Consider the following 19,725-nt stretch of genomic DNA (forward strand, 5'->3'; position numbering starts at 1 on the left):
TGGTGTGGTGTGGTGTGGTGTGGTGTGGTGTGGTGTGGTGTGGTGTGGTGTGGTGTGGTGTGGTGTGGTGTGGAGTTTTGAGACCAGTTTTCTCTGTGTAGCCCTGGGCGTCCTGGAACTTACTCTGCAGATCAGGCTGACTAAAATCTCAAGAGATTTGCCTACCGCTGCCTCCTGAGTGCTGAGATTAAAGCCGTGTGCTACCACTAACACAAACCAGCCTTGAGTCATTTTATTTCTCTGGACTTCATGCTAGGATCTTACAGCTAAAGTAGGTAGGAGCCAGGCACAGGAGACACATGTGTAATTCCCAGAAGCTCAGGGGGCTGAGGCAGGAAGATCAGGAGTTGAGAACAATGCAGACAATGACGGGAAATCTTGTCAAAGAAAAGGCTGAATCCTCTGAGGGTGTTCCTCACGCACCCACCCACTCCAGAAAAGGCTGGCATGGTGGACCTTATTTTCATAGGCACCCGAGGGCCTTTCTCCATAGTGCTGTCAGTTGCAGATAAATCATAATCTGTAACAGAAATGAACAACTATTTCTACCAGTTTGTACCTGTACTTAACAAAAGAAAAAAGAAATGCCGTTCCAGAGCATGAGTACCCTCAGGGAAGAGAAAGAAAGTTCCAAATTGATTTTGTGTTGGCTCGCTCTGGGGTGTGGTAGCTAGAGTCACCGCCTGGCAAAGCCAACAGGAAACGAAACGCTTTACCCTGGGCTGTGTGTCACCATAGCCAGAAAGCCAATGGTCCCTGTACTCTGCAGGCAAACTAGTGACGTTTCCTAAGAAACCTTCCTTTGCTGATATTCAGTGTCTGCTGTAATATTAAGGGATCACCCATCATGGGTTCTGTGCAATGCTAATGAAATAGATACAAAAACTCATTTTGTGACTCAGAAAGTTCTGTAATCAAGAAAAGTCTCTTGGATATAAAACCAGAAAGATATCAAGTTATGCTACCACCCAGATCCAGGAAACAACTGTCTTGTCACTTGACTTGGGGCTATTTTCAGGTCCCAACTAGTACAGTCTGCACACAGAAAGTAAACTGTTAAGTAGAGTAACTACTGGGAGTGTTTCCCGACTGCATTTACTGTGCTGGGAAGAGTCTCATTGGCGTCAGTGCACCTCAGGAGCCCTGGCCTGGGTGTGTCTGAGCTTTGGTCCACTTGCCTGACTTGGCACAACCTGCTTCTCCCGCTTCAGTCAGGATCACTGAACCTGAATGGGAAGAATTGTGAGGACCAACTCTAGGGTCCTGATTCCCGCTGGAGTTTAGACATGATGTTTCTAGGAGACCAAGGGCATCTCTGTTAACAATGGCAGAGTCTTTAGACCCTGTGACTTCACAGTATTGAGACTTGAGATGTATGTATCTTTGCCATCTTTGTAACAAAATATCTAAGACTAAGGAGAAGGGCCCATGGATCATGGGTTCAGAGATTTTAGTACATGTTCACTTAACCCTGTGACCTTGAGCCTGAGCTGTACTTTTATCAAAGTGAGGTATGTGTCAGAAGATGTCTCTGTAATTCATGGCAGCCAGGAAGCAAAACAAGGTAAAATGAGCCAAGGTCACATATTCCTGTCAAGGGCATTCTCACCCAGTCCCTAAAGCTCCCACTCCCCCAGTTCTTTACCACAGACTAGTCCTTTACCACACCAGCCTTTGGGAGGCATTGAAGGTCCAGACACTAGCAGACCTTTGGCACCTCCAGCCATGATCTCCACTGCATGTGTGCTGGGCCCTGGGTCTCAACTTGGCAGGGACTCGCCTGCTTTGAAGACTGCATTTGTGGTTTCGCGGTGTGGTTGTACCTGCATGGTGCTTTCAGGAGAGGTGTCTTAGTTGCTTAGCTTGTCCCCAGTAGGGTAACTTAGAGCAGAAATGCAAAATGAATAGATTAGTTACTTGCAAGGCTTCAAACATAGCGAGAGGACCTGGATTCTGGTGTCCTGTTGACTTTATCCCTTAACAGCATCTTTAGTTAATTAGGGAGTGTTTCCTCTCATACTGTAAAAACAGGGTGTGAACAAGCAAGGGCTTGAAACCTGTTCACTATCCAATTGTGAAAAATACCTTCAGTACTTATAAGAATAAGAGTTTAATTCTGTCAGTGTTCTACCTGCAGGGACACTGATCTTGTGGAAGGCCCTGTGTGGTACAATGGACCCTCATGTTGCTAGTCCTCACAGCCTATGCTCACTAACCATTGAGAGAGAGAGAGAGAGAGAGAGAGAGAGAGAGAGAGAGAGAGAGAGAGAGAGAATAATCTGTGTTGTAAAGACTTCCATTGCTGTAACTAAATGCCTGAGTTAAAACATCTTAAAATCATAATGATTTATTTTGGATTATGACTTCAGTCTGCAGTTGTTTGTGCTTGTGGTGAGGCGGGACAGCATGACTTGGGTGCTTTGGGTAGACTGAAGCCACTTACCTCATGGCAGACAGGAAACTCGGGGATAAGTCAGGCTCCCAGCATCTCTTACAATAGTGCTCTCCAATGCTGGCTTTCTTTTGCTAGGCCCCAGGAGCTCCTAACAATGCTTTTGGCTAGAAACCAAGCTTCTAGCAAATAAGCATAGACCCCAGTGACCGCAAGGGGACAAACAAATCGAAATCCAATCTAACGTATCTGACCCAGAAGTGAATTCAGGGATCACTTAGTACTCTTTTTAAAAGATTTATTTTATCTTTTTAAAAGATTTTATTTTATACACACACACACACACACACACAAAATACACACACACTGTCGCTGTCTTCAAACACACCAGAAGAGGGTATCTGATCCCATTACAGATGGTTGTGAGCCACCATGTGGTTGCTGGGAATTGAACTCAGGACCTCTGGCAGAGCAGTCAGTGCTCTTAACCACTGAGACATCTCTCCAGCTATTTTTAAGGATAGGGAACTGGCTAAGGAAGGCTGAGTTTCTGATGCACATTAGCTTGTTTAACTGGTTTCAGCCAGCCCCTCTGTATCCTTCTTGTATCTTGGAAAAAGTATTCTTTGGGGGCTGTGGAGATGACTCAGTTCATCTGTCACTCAAACATGTAGACCTGAGTTCAGAACCCAGCACACACATAAGAACAAGCAGCACGCCTCTGTAACGCTGTCACTGGGGATGCAGAGACGGGTGGGTCCTTGAAGCTCATTGGCTACCCAGCCTAACTGAATTAATGAGCTCCTGGGTCATTGAGAAACTCAAGAATAAGGTGGAAGGTGACTCTAAAAGATACTCAGCATTGACCTAGGGCTTCCATATGCATGTATACACATGTACACTTGTACAGGCTCATCGTGCATGCTTGCACATCCCCTTTGGGATTTACCATAAAGAATTAATGGTCTTCACTCAGTCTGATGCTAGCTTGATTCCTAATGGATAGAAATGTGCTTAACTATACAAAGATAAAAAAAACATTCAGGCTCAAGGAGGCTTCGTTCAGGACAAAGACATGTCTGTAATCAAAAGAGGTTAAAGGTGAGACTTGAATCAAAAATCACATAAATGAACTTGCTGGCTAAAAGTAGTTCCTCAAACATAAAAGGTTTTCTTCCCTCTGTTCCAAAGGCAGAAAGGGCAGGCAGCCCTCTAACAGCATGTGTGCACTTCCCCTGCACACACAGACGGGGGCAGGAAGGAATGACATCAGGCAGGAGCTGATTGATGAGGGACCACACTTGCCCTGAATTTTCCTTGAATTTTTTTTTATTCATGTCATATTTGGGCCTCAAACAGATTTTTGCAGCCAAGCTGACTTGTAGCATTAAATGACTAAGTTAACTGTCTCTACTCATCACATAAATACACTTTATGGAATAATATAAAATGGTTTATGAAACCATTTTTGAACCATCTTTTTGACAGTAATTACCCCAACCTGTAATACCTTAAACCAAGGGAAATTGGCAAGAGTTAGCCTAAGCGTCCTTAATATTCTGATGGCTATCATGCAGAATTGTCACTGCAGTAAAATGACAGGATCATGTTTAATTTCTCTTCTTCCACTACGTTTCTCTTATATACTTTTCTTCTTTCACATTAAACACACATCATAACACTCATCACAGGAGAAGGCTGCCTAAGTTTCCAGTTGCTATAATTTAGTTAAACCATAAAATTGTTTCCAGATTACCAACCATGAAATGGAAAGACAATCTTATTTATGAACTTATAAATCAGATAATCTCCCTCAAATGAATCCTGAAACCAGAAATACTTTGATGATTAAATAGGAAGGAAGAAGTCTCGTGACCGTGTGTCAAAACATTGTATTTTCAGAAAGTGGTTTTGGCTGAGACATTGGTGCACACATTTGTGGTTGCTGCGCTGTCTGTCCAGCACTGCCTCCACCACATTAACTCACATGGGACTGGGAGAATTGTGACCCTTCTATTGTCAGGTTCAAGTGTCTATAAGCTGCAGGGAAGATGCCAAAGAGCTACCAGCAATATCTGACTTGGTGTCTCCTCCCTAGTGTTACTGTTGATGCCATAGCCTGGAAGAGGCCACCCAGGGAGTACTCATGCTCTAACTTATGGTTACTATGTACAGAACCAAGCATGTAGCTACCTAGATTATACATAGGGCTTTTGCTCTAAGCATCTAAACTCTTATGCCAGATATTTCTACATGTGTGTTGGTGTCAGCCCTAAAGAGTCAGACAGTGGAATGCAATTGAAGAATTTTCTCCATCTGCACTCATTATCAGGGGGAAGCGTAGTGGAGATGTCCAACTCCCACTGAGCCAAAGAAAATGCAAGGAAGCCCCGTGGGCCATCACGGGTCACCCCAGCCTCTACCTTCGTCTGTAATTCTGTCCTTGAGGATGATCCAGTTAAAGATAAGGCCCTGGGTCCAGGGTGTTTGGTTTGGTTTTTAATGTGCTGCCACCCATTCTTGGAAGACAAGATGATGAATGCTTTTGACCAAAAACAAACAGACTGACTAAAACATTGATTTAGCCCTGATCTGCAATGTATTCATGGCCAATGTCACAGGGCCAGTGGATCCGGATTAGCCAGTGATTTCTTCTTCCCCTTTCCCTCTTAGCAGATTCTTGGTTATTCCTTGTAGCTGTAATCCTGCCTGTCCTTGCATTTCTCCTCATCTTCCATGCAGTGAGTGACAAGGCAAACCAACTTTCATTCAGTACTGGCATATCCCCCTAAGAAAGTCATTTCCCAGGTGTTCATGTGTACCCTCGTCTCCTACATGACAGATAACAATGACCAGTGGCTGCTCTTGTCACTTCTGAGATGTTACTATGACTTACCAATAAATGTGGGACTTCTGGCAGGTTTTTACTAACCTGATTTCCTTATTTCAAATGTTTATATACTTTTTCCTTGACCCATTGACCCTTTCATCGTAAAGAGGAGGCCAAGCACACAATGATGCCTGAGATTAGTATCCACTCTCTGCCTGATCGTATCTGCAGCCAGTCTGTAGAGATGTGCATCCATACTTGGCATCTGAGATTATTTCTACCCCAATAGAACAGGGGTCATACTGTTCAGACTTATGTGGCTTGGTAAGGGTGCTTGCTTTTTACAACCATTATCTACACACACTGCATGACATATATACAAGAACCCTCATGTCATAACTGCGCCATCAGGGCAAACTGAAGAAAGCACATGGACTTGTCAAGTCAGAAGCTGGCAGTTGCAAAGTTAAACTCAGTAATTAAAAATACATTAAAGATTTTAGCCCAAAGGCAAGACTCAAGGTCTCAAAGCTTGCTCTTGATTGCCACAAAATTCAGAGTTAAGATTTCTCGTCTCTCCAGGAGCCCAAACTCACCAGTTGCTTATCTGTAGTGAAAAGACGGATTGCTATTCTATCTCCATAAAGTATCATATAAAGCAGTTGGCTTGCACTGAAGAGCCACATTGTATGAGTGCTATTTGTAGAATTCCTATTCTACACTATTCGTCACCATCACATATTCCCATGATGCACCCATTGTCAAAGATGCAGAAATGTGAGTCTGTTTCAAAAACCTGACCATAGCATCAGATAGCCTTGAAGAGAAAGGTACAGTACCTGGCCAGAGGGGGTAACCAAGGGGGTTTATTAGTGTGCTCATGACTGAGTTGTTGAGTATATTTGTCTTCCTTGATCCTGTGGAATTCTCCAGGCTAAGGCTTTTACCGCATTAGACTGAGCATCATCTACTCCCCAACTCGAACAGATTTCCATTGTATTCTCCATGGTGTTGACAAGAGGCACTTGTTTATCTGCCCTTGGGCTATGAACCAAGTTAACAAGTACAACAGATATATCCATCATTTACCCCAAAACCAGCCTGCAGCTTCCCAACTGCAGAGAGCAGCTTAGAGGCATGTAGGAATGCAGGGCCTGGCCCAGGGTATCACCAGTCCCACTGAGGTCTGCTCTCATGCAGAGCAAACAAAACAGGGCATGCGGTTCCCCAGGGGGCCTCTGATGGCCTGTGCGTTGTCTTTTTTGTGGGGTCACTGTCTCCTCTCTCAACTCAGTCAATCTTGGTCTCCACTGAGGATCCACAGTCTCTGGGTCTGAGTGAACTTTGGCCACCTGCTAGGTGGTGCCTTTTATAACCCTCGGGTGACTCCTTCACCTAGAAGAACCAGTCTGAAAGTCAACAGAGCTTTAACAAACAATTCTCTTGTTTTGCAGAGAGAGGATGCAAGCCATGGAGAAGCAGATTGCCAGTCTAACTGGCCTTGTTCAGTCTGCGCTTTTTAAAGGGCCCATTACAAGTAGTAGCAAAGAAGCGTCTAGGTAAAAAACAGAAGCAAAGCACGCAGCAAAAATAATAATAATAATAATAATAATAATAATTCAAGCTGCTTCTCTTTAATCATTATAATCATTATGGCCATTCATTCAGTGAAATTTGTTTGTTTCTTCGTGATCATTTTAGGGCTGACATGTTTACATCTTTATAAATCACAGTGTGGGGGTTGGTTTTGTTTTGTTTTGTTTTCCTTCCTGGTAATTCTTGGACAAAGGTAACACTTTGGCCCAAGAAGGGTCGGAGGACTTCCCAGTGCATGTGGCTTCATGAACCACTTGCTGAGCAGTGCCTGTTACTTCCATCCATGCGTGTCCACAGCCACCATCATCTGAAATTCACTGTATGTCCAGATGCACCCTACCTGTGTCAGCACACACCTGGGACGCCTTCTCCATCTTGGCCAGTCATGGAGCTGATGTCAAACACCTTCATTGCTTAATCCATCACCGCTAAGTCTTAAGAATAGAATGGTCAAAGAAAGATGGTAGCACTTTGAAAACTGTCGAGTTGACTCTTTTTTTTTTTTTTTATTGTTTTCTTTTATTTAGTGAGAAAATGGTGAAAGCCACAGCCAACAAGAACCAAGCAGACGGTGCAGGTGAGTGCTTCCAGAAGCTGGAGAGGCCATGAGTTTCAGTTAGCTTTGGCTGGCTTCACAAGTACTCAGTGTTTCTCTAAGTTGATTGGTATGATTTCAGAGGAAATCACCATAGCTACTGCAGCTTCCTGCAGTGTGGAAATGAACTTTATTGGCCATTCATCCATTCTTCTCACATGACTTTACTTCGGTTCCTGGTACTCGTGTGCAGAGTGAATATGGCAAATGTAAAACATTTCGCTGACTGCTTAGAACTTAGAATCCACAGAAAAGTTGAAAATGTATGTGTGTTGAATATCAAGAATTAGGGGATACAAGTTTACCCCACAGGGCTTGCATCCCCCTGGAAAGGTGACTAAGGGGTACCCAGGGGACCTAGAACTTAGCGGAGAGAAAGGGGTACGGATCCTTCTAGGTAGGGGCAGCTCAGATGTCCCTTAAGTGTGCTGTGAAGCCATTGCGAGATTCCAGTCTGGGGAAGGATGTTAGACTGGGTGTAAAATGGGAATAAATAACCACTTATAGAAATATAGACAGGAAAAGAGAATGAGTGTAAGCTAGGGCTTTCCTTTTAAATGGTAGCACTCTCCTGAAGGAGAACTGACTCTTGTCACTAGCAGACCTTCCTGGTGGCATCACATCTCTGTGTGGTAACAGCTGGACCCTGTGGTCCCCCAGGCCTCTCTGCAGACTATGCTGTCTTCCTGTCTGCTGGGTTAGAGACAAATCATGGCAGAAGTGTGCTCACATGCTGAGGCTCTACAGAAGCGAGCAGCCAGTTGTATGAAACCTCTAATTTGGGGGAAGCCACATCTTCTAGTTTCATGAAGCAAAGGAATGTGGATAGGATTAGGAACGTAAGTTTAACCCCCCCCACACACACACACAACCGCCAACCCTGGCTCCACTCAGGCTGAGCAAAGCTTAGCCCTGTTTTATTGGATGTTTCTCCAGCATTTGACTTAGAAATCAATCCGTGGCCTGAGCTGAACCTTGGCAGTTATTTCATAGAAATCACTAAACTTGTCTTCAGAGCAATTGCCAGTTTGCTTTGGGGATATTAATTCACTCATTTCCTTATTTATTATGAACTTAAGAGGATCAAGTGAAACTACTAAACACTAAAGCCTTCAATCCCTCCGAAACCCACTCTGGAAATGACGAGTGTCCCGTGTGTCATCCGGATCAATGTGCACATGCAAGTTTGTAAGACTTGACACCTTCTAGATGTCTGTAGAGTAGTAAATTAGGAAATGTTTGTCTCCTGTCTACCTGGCACTGGTCGCGCATTAACTCATTGCTGTGTATCACCATGATAGGTATCATTTTATTTCCTTGTTGCAGATAGGGAAACAGCACACACAGTCATGCACTTGTCACACAGAGGTCATAGCCCTACTCTTCTCTCTCATTATTTTGTGCTATGATATCCGAGTCTCTTGAAAGACAACACCAGTTGTTTGATTTCCTCACTTTGCAGTTGTCATAAATGCCATTATTGAGCAAGGCAGAAGAAGCGAGTGCAGTTTCTTTGGCTGTGTTTCCAAGTGTGTGATCACTAATTCTGGGGACAGACGGTGGTAGTAGCCACATGTTTTCTGAGAAGCTAGGAGACTGGCAATGCCATTGGCAATGTGAGTGATTTTCACTGCTGTGTCTCTGCCCAGTTTGGTCTTTTTCCTTCTAATGAATGTATCAAGGCTAGATATTGCCCACTGCAGTTTAGTTTCCATAGCAGCTTGCACAGTGCACAAAGTATATTAATTCTTCCATAATCCTAGGAAGTAAACTATAAGAAAAGCGGTGTTATCCCTGTGTATAGACAGATAACAGACTTATATAGAAGCAGAGGAACTCATTTGGGCAAAGGTCAACTAACATAAATGAAATCCAGACTTTCTGGTTACATTAGAAATGAGTAATTTACGTTAGCCATGAGGAAGCAGGGAGCGTCTCCATACGGTGTATGCTACAGTGTTTATTATCTCAGCTACCACGCCTTGCCCCATGAGAATGATGCTGCTATTCGTATCTTATATGGAGAGGAATAGACTCACAGTAAGTCAAGATGCTCAGGGTCCCCCAGCTAACGGCAGTCAGTCTTCCCAACTTCCTCACTCCAGTATTAGTTCTATCACGACGAGGTACATTAAGGTCACATCGTACACACACTTGTTAAGATTCCTATTGAGATCTAAGGGCCAGTGAGAGCTCTCAGTGGGTAAAGTTACTTGGACAAGCCTGTCGATTACAATCTTCAGGCCCCACATAAAGCTAGAAAGAGAGAACTGACTTCAGAGTGTGCAGCTCCCAACACATACATGATGATGATGATGATGATGATGATGATGATGATGATGATGATGATGATGGTGGTGATGGTGATGATGATGATTTTAAGATGTAACTAACCAAGATGAATTTCCTAGAGTAGACTCAGTATACAGAAAGGAGAAGACGTGGGGACAAACTGTATGTTGTCTCTTCCTAGGAGGCCCAGCAATAAACTAAATCTGATTACTCATCTGGGTGTGGCACACCCGGTCTCCAGGTCTTGTGGCTCTAATGTGAATGAGGACCTACCTGGAGTCCCCCGCACTAGATCATCTCCATCCCGAGTCTGCATCTCAGGGCCTTTACTATAGATCCTTGCTAGCTTTTAGGTCACCCCAGTGCTGTGTACGTGCCGGGACTCTGGATGGAGGCAGAAAAGATGGTCCTTTATACCATTCTTCTCAGAGAACTAATTCAGCTGAAGATTTAAGGCTTACTCTTCACCAGACAGTGGGCTAAGCAGTTACAGGTGCTGACTTCCTGTCAAGTCGTCTGCCAGGTAGCACCAATACCCATTTAAGCAAGTACAGGGAGAACACAGTTAAGTTACTTGCTTGCTTGGGGGTCATACATGGAAAAAAAAAAAAAATGAATCATGAAAATGGCTTCCAGGCTCTGGCCTAAATAATGAAGTGACCTTGGCTCACTTCATTCAGTGAATACTGACCTTGGCTAAAATCAAATGGAGAAAGACAGAAGTTGAGTAGAGATAATGAGTTGGGTCTGTTTATAGGGAAGGCTGGTGGTGATGTGAGGCCATTGGTATGTGGCTCCAAAGATAAATGTAAGCTGGGGGAGGGGGGAGGCTGGGCAGGTGGCAGAAGGGGATGGGATTGCCCTGAGGACAGTAGAAGAATGGGCTTAGGACAAGGCACCCAGGCTTCAAAGGCTGGGTTTAGAGAAGAGACTGATGACAAGGGTACGCAGGGAGGGAAGAAGGCAGCAGGTGGACATTTCAATGTGACAGGAAAGGAGAGAAGTGACTGACAGACAACACGGACCAATGGTGTGCTGACTGACGTCATGCTCCCCAGAGAGTCCCCATTGATCGTTCCATCACTGGCCACTTCTTGAGCAACCGGATGCTTCAGTGTATCAGTAGGACTAAAATGGTGGAACCAGAGGTTATTGATAAAGGTGTATTTTTAAACAGCTTTAGATTCCATTAAGAAATTGATTTTTGAAAATGTTTTCCTAAAGCCTGTTGTCAGCATTCATCTGTTACAAAAAGCATGTGAACTGGAGTCAGCCACCTTTAAGAGTTGGCTCAGCAGGTAAAGGTGCTTGATGTACAAACCAGGCAACACAAGTTGGATCCCAGCATCCACTGAAACTTGGAAGAAGGAAACTCACACACACACACACACACACACACACACACACACACACACAGTAAGTTAGTTGTGACATGCTGCCACAGTGAGAGATGTCACGGGGTATCCTTTTCCTTAGCACCCTCACTGTGGAAAACAGTCTCAAGAGCTGCCCAGATGGCAGCTGCTGACTGACTTTCTGAGGGTGATATTGTATGTGCGTAAGGGAAAGAGACACATACAAGTCTTGACTGCTGACAGTGTTCATAACCACTAAGGCTCATAGGACTAGACAGAAGTGCTGACCTTCTGAGGTTCCTTGGAGGCAGTGGAACAGCTGCCTTTGGACAGTCACCCTAGTACGAAGAACTTGGTGTGCCACCAGCGCTGCATCCCTGAGCCACAACAGAAAGACAAGCCCCCACTAATAACCACTGCAGGGTGTATAAATCAAGGCCAGCCTGGGTTGTCACAAAACTCCCAGCAGAGGGAGGGAGAAAAGAGGGAAGGGAGGAGAAAGAGACTGTCTGTCTGTTGTTGTGAGTGTGTGTGTGTGTGTGTGTGTGTGTGTGTGTGTTTGTAGATGTGTGTGTATATCTGTTTGTGTCAGTCTGTCTTCATGTATGTTTGTAGGTATATGTGTTTGTCAGTCTGTCTCTTGTTTATATCTGTTTATGTATGTGTCTGTCTTCATGTGTTTGTGTGTGTATATCTGTCTCTGGCTCATATGTATCTGTGTGTGGTATGTGTTGGTGTGTGTGTGTGTGTGAAGAGTGTGCTTATAAATGGTTCTGTTTTGTGGGTGTGTATTTGTGGGTGTGTATGTATATCGATCTATCTCTTACACACAGGTGTCTATCTCTGTCTGTGTGAGAGAGAGACAGACTCAGCATTTTCTCTAGGGGCCTGTTTCATATCCTTACATTCTCCTTAAAAGGTCACACCATATAGTACACAGTCTTTAAACCTTGCTCGGCTCAGGCCCCTTCTGAATGGGCCCATGAAATGTGTGATCCTTATATAAGGTGACTTGAAGACTGAGGCTGTGGCAGCTAGGGGACAATTGAGGAGCTTTTCCTGTCTACAGAAGCCCAGAGTAGCTTTTCCTTTCTTAAGTGCTAGAGAAAGCCCAGTGTCCCAGAGCTGCTCCACCACTCAGCTTCCTCTGCCTCGAGTCTACACGTTTCTTCCCATTGCCTTTTTGTTTTCTTTCCTAAAGAATTCCTAAGTCAAGCCATGTTTTCTTACTAAGGGTGATAATGTACAGAACTCTTACTTCTTTTGGTTTTAGAAACCTGTGAAGATTTAGCTAAGGACATGCTTTATTATTATTATTATTATTATTATTATTATTATTTTGCTATCTCTGTGTCTAATGTGTTCTATGTCTGTCTGCCAGCAGGGGCTGGTCACATGCCCCATGAAGGCCCAGAAATTAAATTCTCCCCTACTCTAGAAGGACAGATATATACTACACAGATTTTAAAAATCTAAAAATATTGGTAAAAAATATTGGAATACCAGCATCCAGAAATACTGCTAATACTTTGTTCTGTATACTTTTCAACTTTTTAAACCCCTGTGTGTTTAAAGAGAGAGAGGGGCTAAGGTGGAGGAGTCTGCATTGGGGGATTGGAGAGGAATGAGGAGGGGGATGAGAGGGGAAGCGGGTGGCTAGAGGAGCTGGCAGCAGCAGACATTTAGCTCCTTGACATGGCGTCATGCTGTGAATACCATCCGCTCTGCTACCCCATGGCAGTGAAACTTCTAGAACGTGAGGGTTACAGGCTGTGTTCCTTAGCACTCTGTGGCCTATTGTTTCCATGACATTTTTCTTAGTTTCCAGTCTTCTGTGTGGAGGCAGGCCTCACGCTCAGGTGCTGTCTTCATTCTAAGGCTTCTGCTGTTCTTTGTGTGCTTTTGTTGGTTGGTTTGTTTGTTTTTCCCCCGTAGGAGCGGCCCATGTTTCTGCAGGGAAGATTCTGGGCACTGTGGAGTTCTCACTGCCGCAAAGCCAACCCCTGCCTGCCAGAACCTCGTCCATCCACACCAGCCTGCTTGACATGAGGCGGAGCGTGGCTGAACTCAGGCTCCAACTCCAGCAGATGAGGCAGCTCCAGGTACCCTTCACAGACGTGTCCCCTGTGTCCCCTGTCATAGTAGCTCTAGGTCTGATTTCTCTGCATGCCCGTCCCCCATCGCCACCCATCTCCCCTGGGCTCCCTTACTGTACTTTCTGTAGGAGCTAATTGAGGGAACGACACATATGACCAGAATGGCACAGGTTCCTTGTTTATCTAGAAGCCTGGTCTAGAACCTTCCGCTATAATTAAAGCCAGTGTTTGACAACTTCCTTTAACAGTAAATGCGAGCATCCTACCTGGCAAGGCTGCCAGCTCTCAGTGTGGTAGAGGTCCATCCCTCCTCCGCAAGCAACTGTGGTGTCTTTAGAACTTGAGTTTAGCATAGAAGATGGAGTCATGTGAGTGAAAAAGGCTACTCAGGGTGATTTGCTGAGAAAAAAAAAAAAATCTGCATTTTATTTGGGTAGTACATTCCAGATTTCCCTTATCCTTTTCATTACTGAGGAATATATGAGCTTAGGGAATCAAAGGGAAGGCAAAAATAACCCTTCCTGTCCCCGATCTTAGTCAGCAAACACTGTCAGTGGGGCAGAATAGAATATCCCATCTCTAGCCTGAGTCCTAAGGAGCTGGGAGGCCCAGCACAGCATGAGGTCACGTGTTTGTGCAGCAGCCTCAACTTCCCTGCCTTTGACTGGGGCTTGAACACTGAGGACACAGTCCTAGCTTGGCCTTCAAGGGGACATCTCCCTGGCCTCTTTTAAGAAGTTCATAATCCAAATATTGTTAAAAGTTGAACACACCCCGGAGCCCAGGCAGCCACATGGGCCGAGATCCTCTGTGGCTAGTGGAAGCCATGCCCACAGGGTGAGATACAGTCAGAAAAGGACTTGGAACCACAGTTTCATCTCCATCCCAGTGTCATGGACCCAACATGGTTCACCACCTAATTGAAGCTAAAAATGTGCTTTCCTGCCACTGGTGTCTAGAGGCGGGGAAATGGGAAGGCAGCTAGATCCGAAGTCATAATCCCAGTCCTGGGAGGCTAGGCCAGAAGATCATGAGTTTGAGGCCAACCTATTCTGTATAATGAGATACTGTCTTAAAAATCACCTCTTGGGCTGGAGAGATGGCTCAACGGTTAAGAGCACTGACTGCTCTTCCAGAGGTCCTGAGTTCAATTCCCAGCAACCACATGGTGGCTCACAATCATCTGTAACAGGATTGGATGCCCTCTTCTGGTGCGTCTGAAGACAGCGACAGTGTACTCATGTCCATAAAATAAATAAATAATTCTTAAAAAAAAAAAAAAAATCACCTCTTGGGGAGGGGGACATTAAAGTGTAAAATAAGGGCAACTGGTTTGGAAGACCTCCTCTGAGGCCCCAGCGTACATGGTAAAGGCTGACAAAACTGTCCACAGTGCTTAATGCTCAGAACCCACCATCCACCCACACTTTGTCTCTCTGTCCTAGATACCTGGGACATTTGGTGCATATTTATTTAAATCACCTCTGTATCGTGGCATCTGTGAAAGTCCATCTTGGAGGGACTTCTCCTTGTCTTGCAATTTTTTTTCATTTTATGTATATGTAGAGGTGTGTGTGTGTGTGTGTGTGTGTGTGTGTGTGTGTGTGTGTGTGTGTAGTGTATGCAGTTGAGTGTGCAGGCATGTGGCCATGCACCTGTGTATGCAGAGACCAGAAGGGGACCTTGGGTTTCTGCCTTATTGCTCTTCAGCGTAACCCTTGGGGACAGACTCCCTCTCTGACCCAGAAGCCTGCTGTTTCAGCTGGGCTGATTGGCCCCTTAGCTCCTGGGAGCCACTGTCTCTGTCCTTCAATGCTGAGACCACCGGCCTGTGAGGCCACACCTTGTTTTACATGTGGATGCTAAAGATTCAAATTCAGGTCCTCGTGCTTGAACACATGCAAGGACTCTTACCCACTGAGTCATCTCTCTGCAAAGAAGGAAAAGGGGGATGAGGACAGGAGGGAGAGAAAGAGGGAGGAGACAGAGGGGGAAAGAAATAGAGAAAGGAGAAAGGGGGTGATGGGAATGAGAAAGAGTGAATTGATTTTGCAATGAAATGAATTGTCTCTGTTGGTGGCTATACTGACAAAGTAGAATGTCCTCAGTCCTCGGAGTCCTAGTAACAAAGGAACAAATGAGAACCTTCCCTCTTCAAAAGCAGTTCATCCCCACTCAATTCCAGCTGGCTCTGCCCTGTAGACTTAGACTTCATGTTTCTAGATGTTCTCAGGAGTCACATAAGATCTGGACATATAGGTCTGATGTAAACCAGCTCCCGTGTCAAGTGTTAGAAAGAATGAAACCTAACTGTTTGGGCTCCCAAGGCCAAAAGACAGGTCTTTAGGTCAGACACCACCTCCCAGGTTCTTTCCTAGTTTGTTCCTGAATTTGCCCCTCCACATACTCCAGCTGCCCTTTATCGCCACCCGCTGGCTATTTGGAAATTGTGCTCCTCACTGGACTCCACCCCCTCACCCCCACCCCCAAATTGAATCTCATTTCTATAGTAGATCCTAACTGCTCTCCAAAGAGAGCAGCTGTTGGGGTTCTGTTGCTTTAGCCTGAGCGCAACAGTTGTGTCAGCAGTTTCATAGCCACTTGAAGCATTGTTACTGTGGGTATGACGTTCAGAGCTGCAACAGCACCTTGGGTGGTACATCCCATTGTTTGGTTCTGGGACAGTTGGGAGAGATCGCCTATCACCTGTTGCCCCTGTCAACCTTGAATCTACGCCAGCATAGTGTAAAACTGTCACTTGCTTAACAAGGAAGTTCTTGGCCAAGGTTTAGTAGCCCTACCGCGTTTCTTGATCCCTATAGAACTTCTCCACCTCATTGGCTCTCAGTGGGATTCATAGCAATAAGCAACACCATGCTGAGCTTAGAAATGTTAGTATTTCCACAGCAGACACGAAGAGGATGTGAGCACTTTGTTTCTTAATCTGGCTGCTGTGAGCCTCCCATATCCACCCCAGTCTTTGTATTCCCTGTGTCCCAGGCTTCTCTCCTTCTCAAACATCTGCTTTCCAGAACAATTGAGAATAATTAAGCTGGGGCAGTGACAGTTCTCCTTCAGCACCTGTATTATCCTACACTGAATATGAAATGCAGCCCCAGAGTGATTATAAGCCCACTGATTCAGCTACCATTAGAGAGACATGCAGAACTCTCTCAAAGAGTCTCAAAAGGACAAGACTTGAATTAGAAATTCAAATGTTCTTGGAGCTGAGTTATAAAATAGTGAAACGGAATGAACTCCTTTGTGTTTGGCAGCCTGCTCCAGTAATTAGATAATTAAATCATTGGAAAGCCCTAGACTATAGCAGATCATTGTATATGAACATTTTATTTCCAGAGTGATGGATTCTTCAAAGGAATAAAAATGTGAAGCAGATACAAAGGGGTGTTTAGATGGGGGCACTGATGTCAAGGAGGCCATTGAGACAAGTCTCTACCATATGAGTCTCTGTCCTGTTTCACATGAATTATCAGTAGACGAGACATGACCATAGTTAGGGTTTTATTGCTATGAAGTGGCACTATGACCACAGCAACTCTTAGTAAGGAAAACATTTACTTGGAGCCGGCTTACATCTCAGAGGTTCAGTCCATTATCATCATGTCAAGAAGCATGATGGCCTGTAGGCAGACATGGTGCTGGAGAGGTAGCTATATCTGGACCAGCAGGCAGCATGAAGAAAGAGTGAGACCCTGGGTCTGGCTTGAGCATCTGAGACTTTGAGGCCCAACCAAGTGAAACAAGTCCTCCAGCAAGGCCACATCTCCTGATAGTGCCACTCTCTATGAGCCAATGGGGCCATTTTTATTCAAACCAGCACAGATGTGTTTCACCCACACTGCCCGTTAGAGACACCTTGGGTCCTTCACAAGAGTACATGTACTGACTGAGTTACCCTGTCGGAGTCTGACTTCATTGGTATAGACTGGCTAGTGATTCTAGACTCTTCCAGGGTAAGAAGTACTGCCCTCAGGTTATTGTGAAAGCTCAATCCAGAAGACAAGTTGGGATAAGTCAGCTGTCACAAATGCCAAAGTGAATAGGAATGAGTATGCTACCACTCTGTAAGCCCAGAAGGAGATGATGACTTAAACCACTCCAAACCATGTGCCTTCCTCTCACCCAATGGTCAGCTGTGCCCTCTGCACTATCAGAATTGCTGTAAGCCACAAGCCAATGGGATAGTTACACTGTTGTGTTCTCATTCCTGGGTAACCTGGCAACAAAGAACTTTGCAACTCAACAGATGTTTTCAAAAGATGATGTACTTCATCCATTACTTTTCCTGAGATGGAGTATAAATAAAAATCCACTTTTTCTGAAGGTGAATAGTTTCTTTCCTGCAGAATATTTCAATGTATAGACTTTTTTTTTTTCCCTAAGAGAACAACAGACCCACAGATGTGACTGTGTGTCTGTCCCTTTCTGAGTTGGGGGAGATAAGTGTATTTCTGGAAGAGAACAACTACTATAAAGACCACAGTTAGGACTTCACCAAAATCAAAAAAAAATGGATAGATTCTACTGTTCCAAGTCAAACATTTTTCCTTGGCCCTTTATCTCTTTATTGGGCTTTCTGATAAGTAAAAAAAAAAATCAGGTTATTCTGAACTTAGTATTACATTTTTAAGGCTTTTGAGGGTTTGCTATTGTTCTCCTAGTGAGGGAGGATCGACACTGAAGATGGGACAGTAATACATGGAGCTCTAGGATCAGCCCTTATGTAATTCAACAGTTGTCTTAATCTGTTGTGCTAGAGTCTTTTATTTCATGATGTCCAAATTTCTAGCCAGAGGACTATATGCCAGAGGCAAGCACAACAAAATCTGGCCTCTGTAGGACAGAGCTGTTTTCCTCAACAAAGCAGAAATGGTAAATGAAACAGACACAGAAGTTGACAGTTAAGTTACTGAACAATCCACCAAGCTACTGTCAGCTCTCGAACAAAGGACTACCTAAGATGGGGAGGCAGCACCCAGACAACATTTGTCCGTGACCAGGCATTGTTTGTTTTGTTCCCTGAAGCCTTGGGGAGGTCTTACATGGGTGGTTAGGAGTCATTCTGGGGTCTGGTTTTCATTCCCAAACTGCCTGGCTTGTGGTCTAACCACTGCTCAGTGTTACCGGCAGACTGAACCAACATCTGGCCCATTTTTCTCTCAAGCCATGTTGTCAAGACGGGCTCCACCTAGTAAGTCAGGGACGAGCACGGGAGATGTGGCTCTACCTAGTAAGTCAGGGACGAGCATGGGAGATGTGGGCTATTCTGAGGTAGTTAGATTTAGATTTAAACAGTTTCTACATTATTCATAAAGTTGACATGGATAACTCACTTGGCCCAATTAAAGACTAAGTGGCCGAGAACGTTCTAAGTACACTTATAAAAACATCAAGGGCATTTCCAATAAATTGTGTTTGCAGCTGAGAGGGAGTGGTTGCAGCTGCACTCACCGTCCTGCTGTGAACAGTTAGAGAACTGGAAGCTATTGTGAACACGACTTGCAAACAATGTACAACAGACAATATGGGCCTGGGTTGCTCAGAAAAAAATGAAGTCACAGGAGGTAAATCTTACCATTGAGTTTGCATCTGCCCAGAGGTATTTTCCACATGTAATGCAGAAACTCAAGCAGTCCTGGGATCATCTTGCTCAGCAAAGGAGATAAAAGCAAGTTCAGAGGGCTGAAGCATCTAGCATTTATGGAATGGGGTGCCATAGAGAAGAAGTCGCCATATAGAAAGAACTAAGTTAATCTGGGGGCCAGATATTGAGTAATAAGCCAAGTGTGCATGACATAAACAGCCCTCTGAGTCAGGCAAAGACCATGTGGGTAAACCAGCAAGTCAAAATCGTCTAGAGCCCACCCAGACCTGGAGACGTTCAAGTTTTGGCTAGCAAGAGTAAAGAGGCCATATTGGATACCTCAGGATTAAGTACACACTAGAACAGTCTCCAGTGTTGGGACTAAACTAGCCCAAGTGTAAATTACCCTAGATTCTCCCTGCAGAAGTTTAAAAATAATTCTCTCAATAACAAAATGAACCTCACATTACTGGCCTGTCACGGAATATCTAAAATCTGTAAGAAGAAGAATAAAATCTAATAGTCTATGCCTAACATGCAATCAAAAACTCCTAGACATGAATAATGGTAAAAAGTGCAATCTATGAAAACTCAGCCAGTGGAAGCCTGCTGGAAGTGATGGAGATAATTACATTAGTAGCAAAGACTTCAAAAAGCACTCAGATTACTCTCAAATGTTTCGAAGACAGCATGAACCAATGTTACAAGAGATTACGGGTAGAAAAATATGTAAGTGGAGCTTTTGATAGTTAAAACACACACACACACACACACACACACACAGAGTAGGGCTAGAGTGATGGTTCAGTGGCTGCTCTTCCAGAGGACCAGGGTTCAATTCCCAGCAACCACATGGCAGCTCACACCTGTCTGTAAAATCAATTCCAAGAGATCAAACACCTTCACACAGACATGCATGCAGATAAAACACAACACACATAAAATAAAAAATAAGTAAATTGTC

The 19,725-nt window shown here is 44.5% G+C and overlaps 1 protein-coding gene across 17 annotated transcripts in view; it reads left to right on the forward strand.

Annotated features, from left to right (window-relative positions):
- Nucleotides 1-19,725, forward strand: part of Kiaa1217 (KIAA1217 ortholog) — a 441,371-nt gene that overhangs the window by 386,270 nt on the left and 35,376 nt on the right. For 11 of the 17 annotated variants that reach the window (XM_029536056.1, XM_029536055.1, XM_029536059.1 and 8 more), the window contains 3 exons: nt 6,677-6,781; nt 7,346-7,395; nt 12,996-13,162. In XM_029536056.1, coding sequence (XP_029391916.1) covers nt 6,677-6,781; nt 7,346-7,395; nt 12,996-13,162 — 322 coding nt within the window. The remainder of the gene's footprint in view (nt 1-6,676; nt 6,782-7,345; nt 7,396-12,995; nt 13,163-19,725) is intronic. The other 6 variants (XM_029536058.1, XM_029536057.1, XM_029536064.1 and 3 more) reach the window with 1 other exon arrangement.

The sequence above is a fragment of the Mus pahari genome, chromosome 3 (assembly GCF_900095145.1).
Source record: "Mus pahari chromosome 3, PAHARI_EIJ_v1.1, whole genome shotgun sequence".
Taxonomy (NCBI): Eukaryota; Metazoa; Chordata; class Mammalia; order Rodentia; family Muridae; genus Mus; species Mus pahari.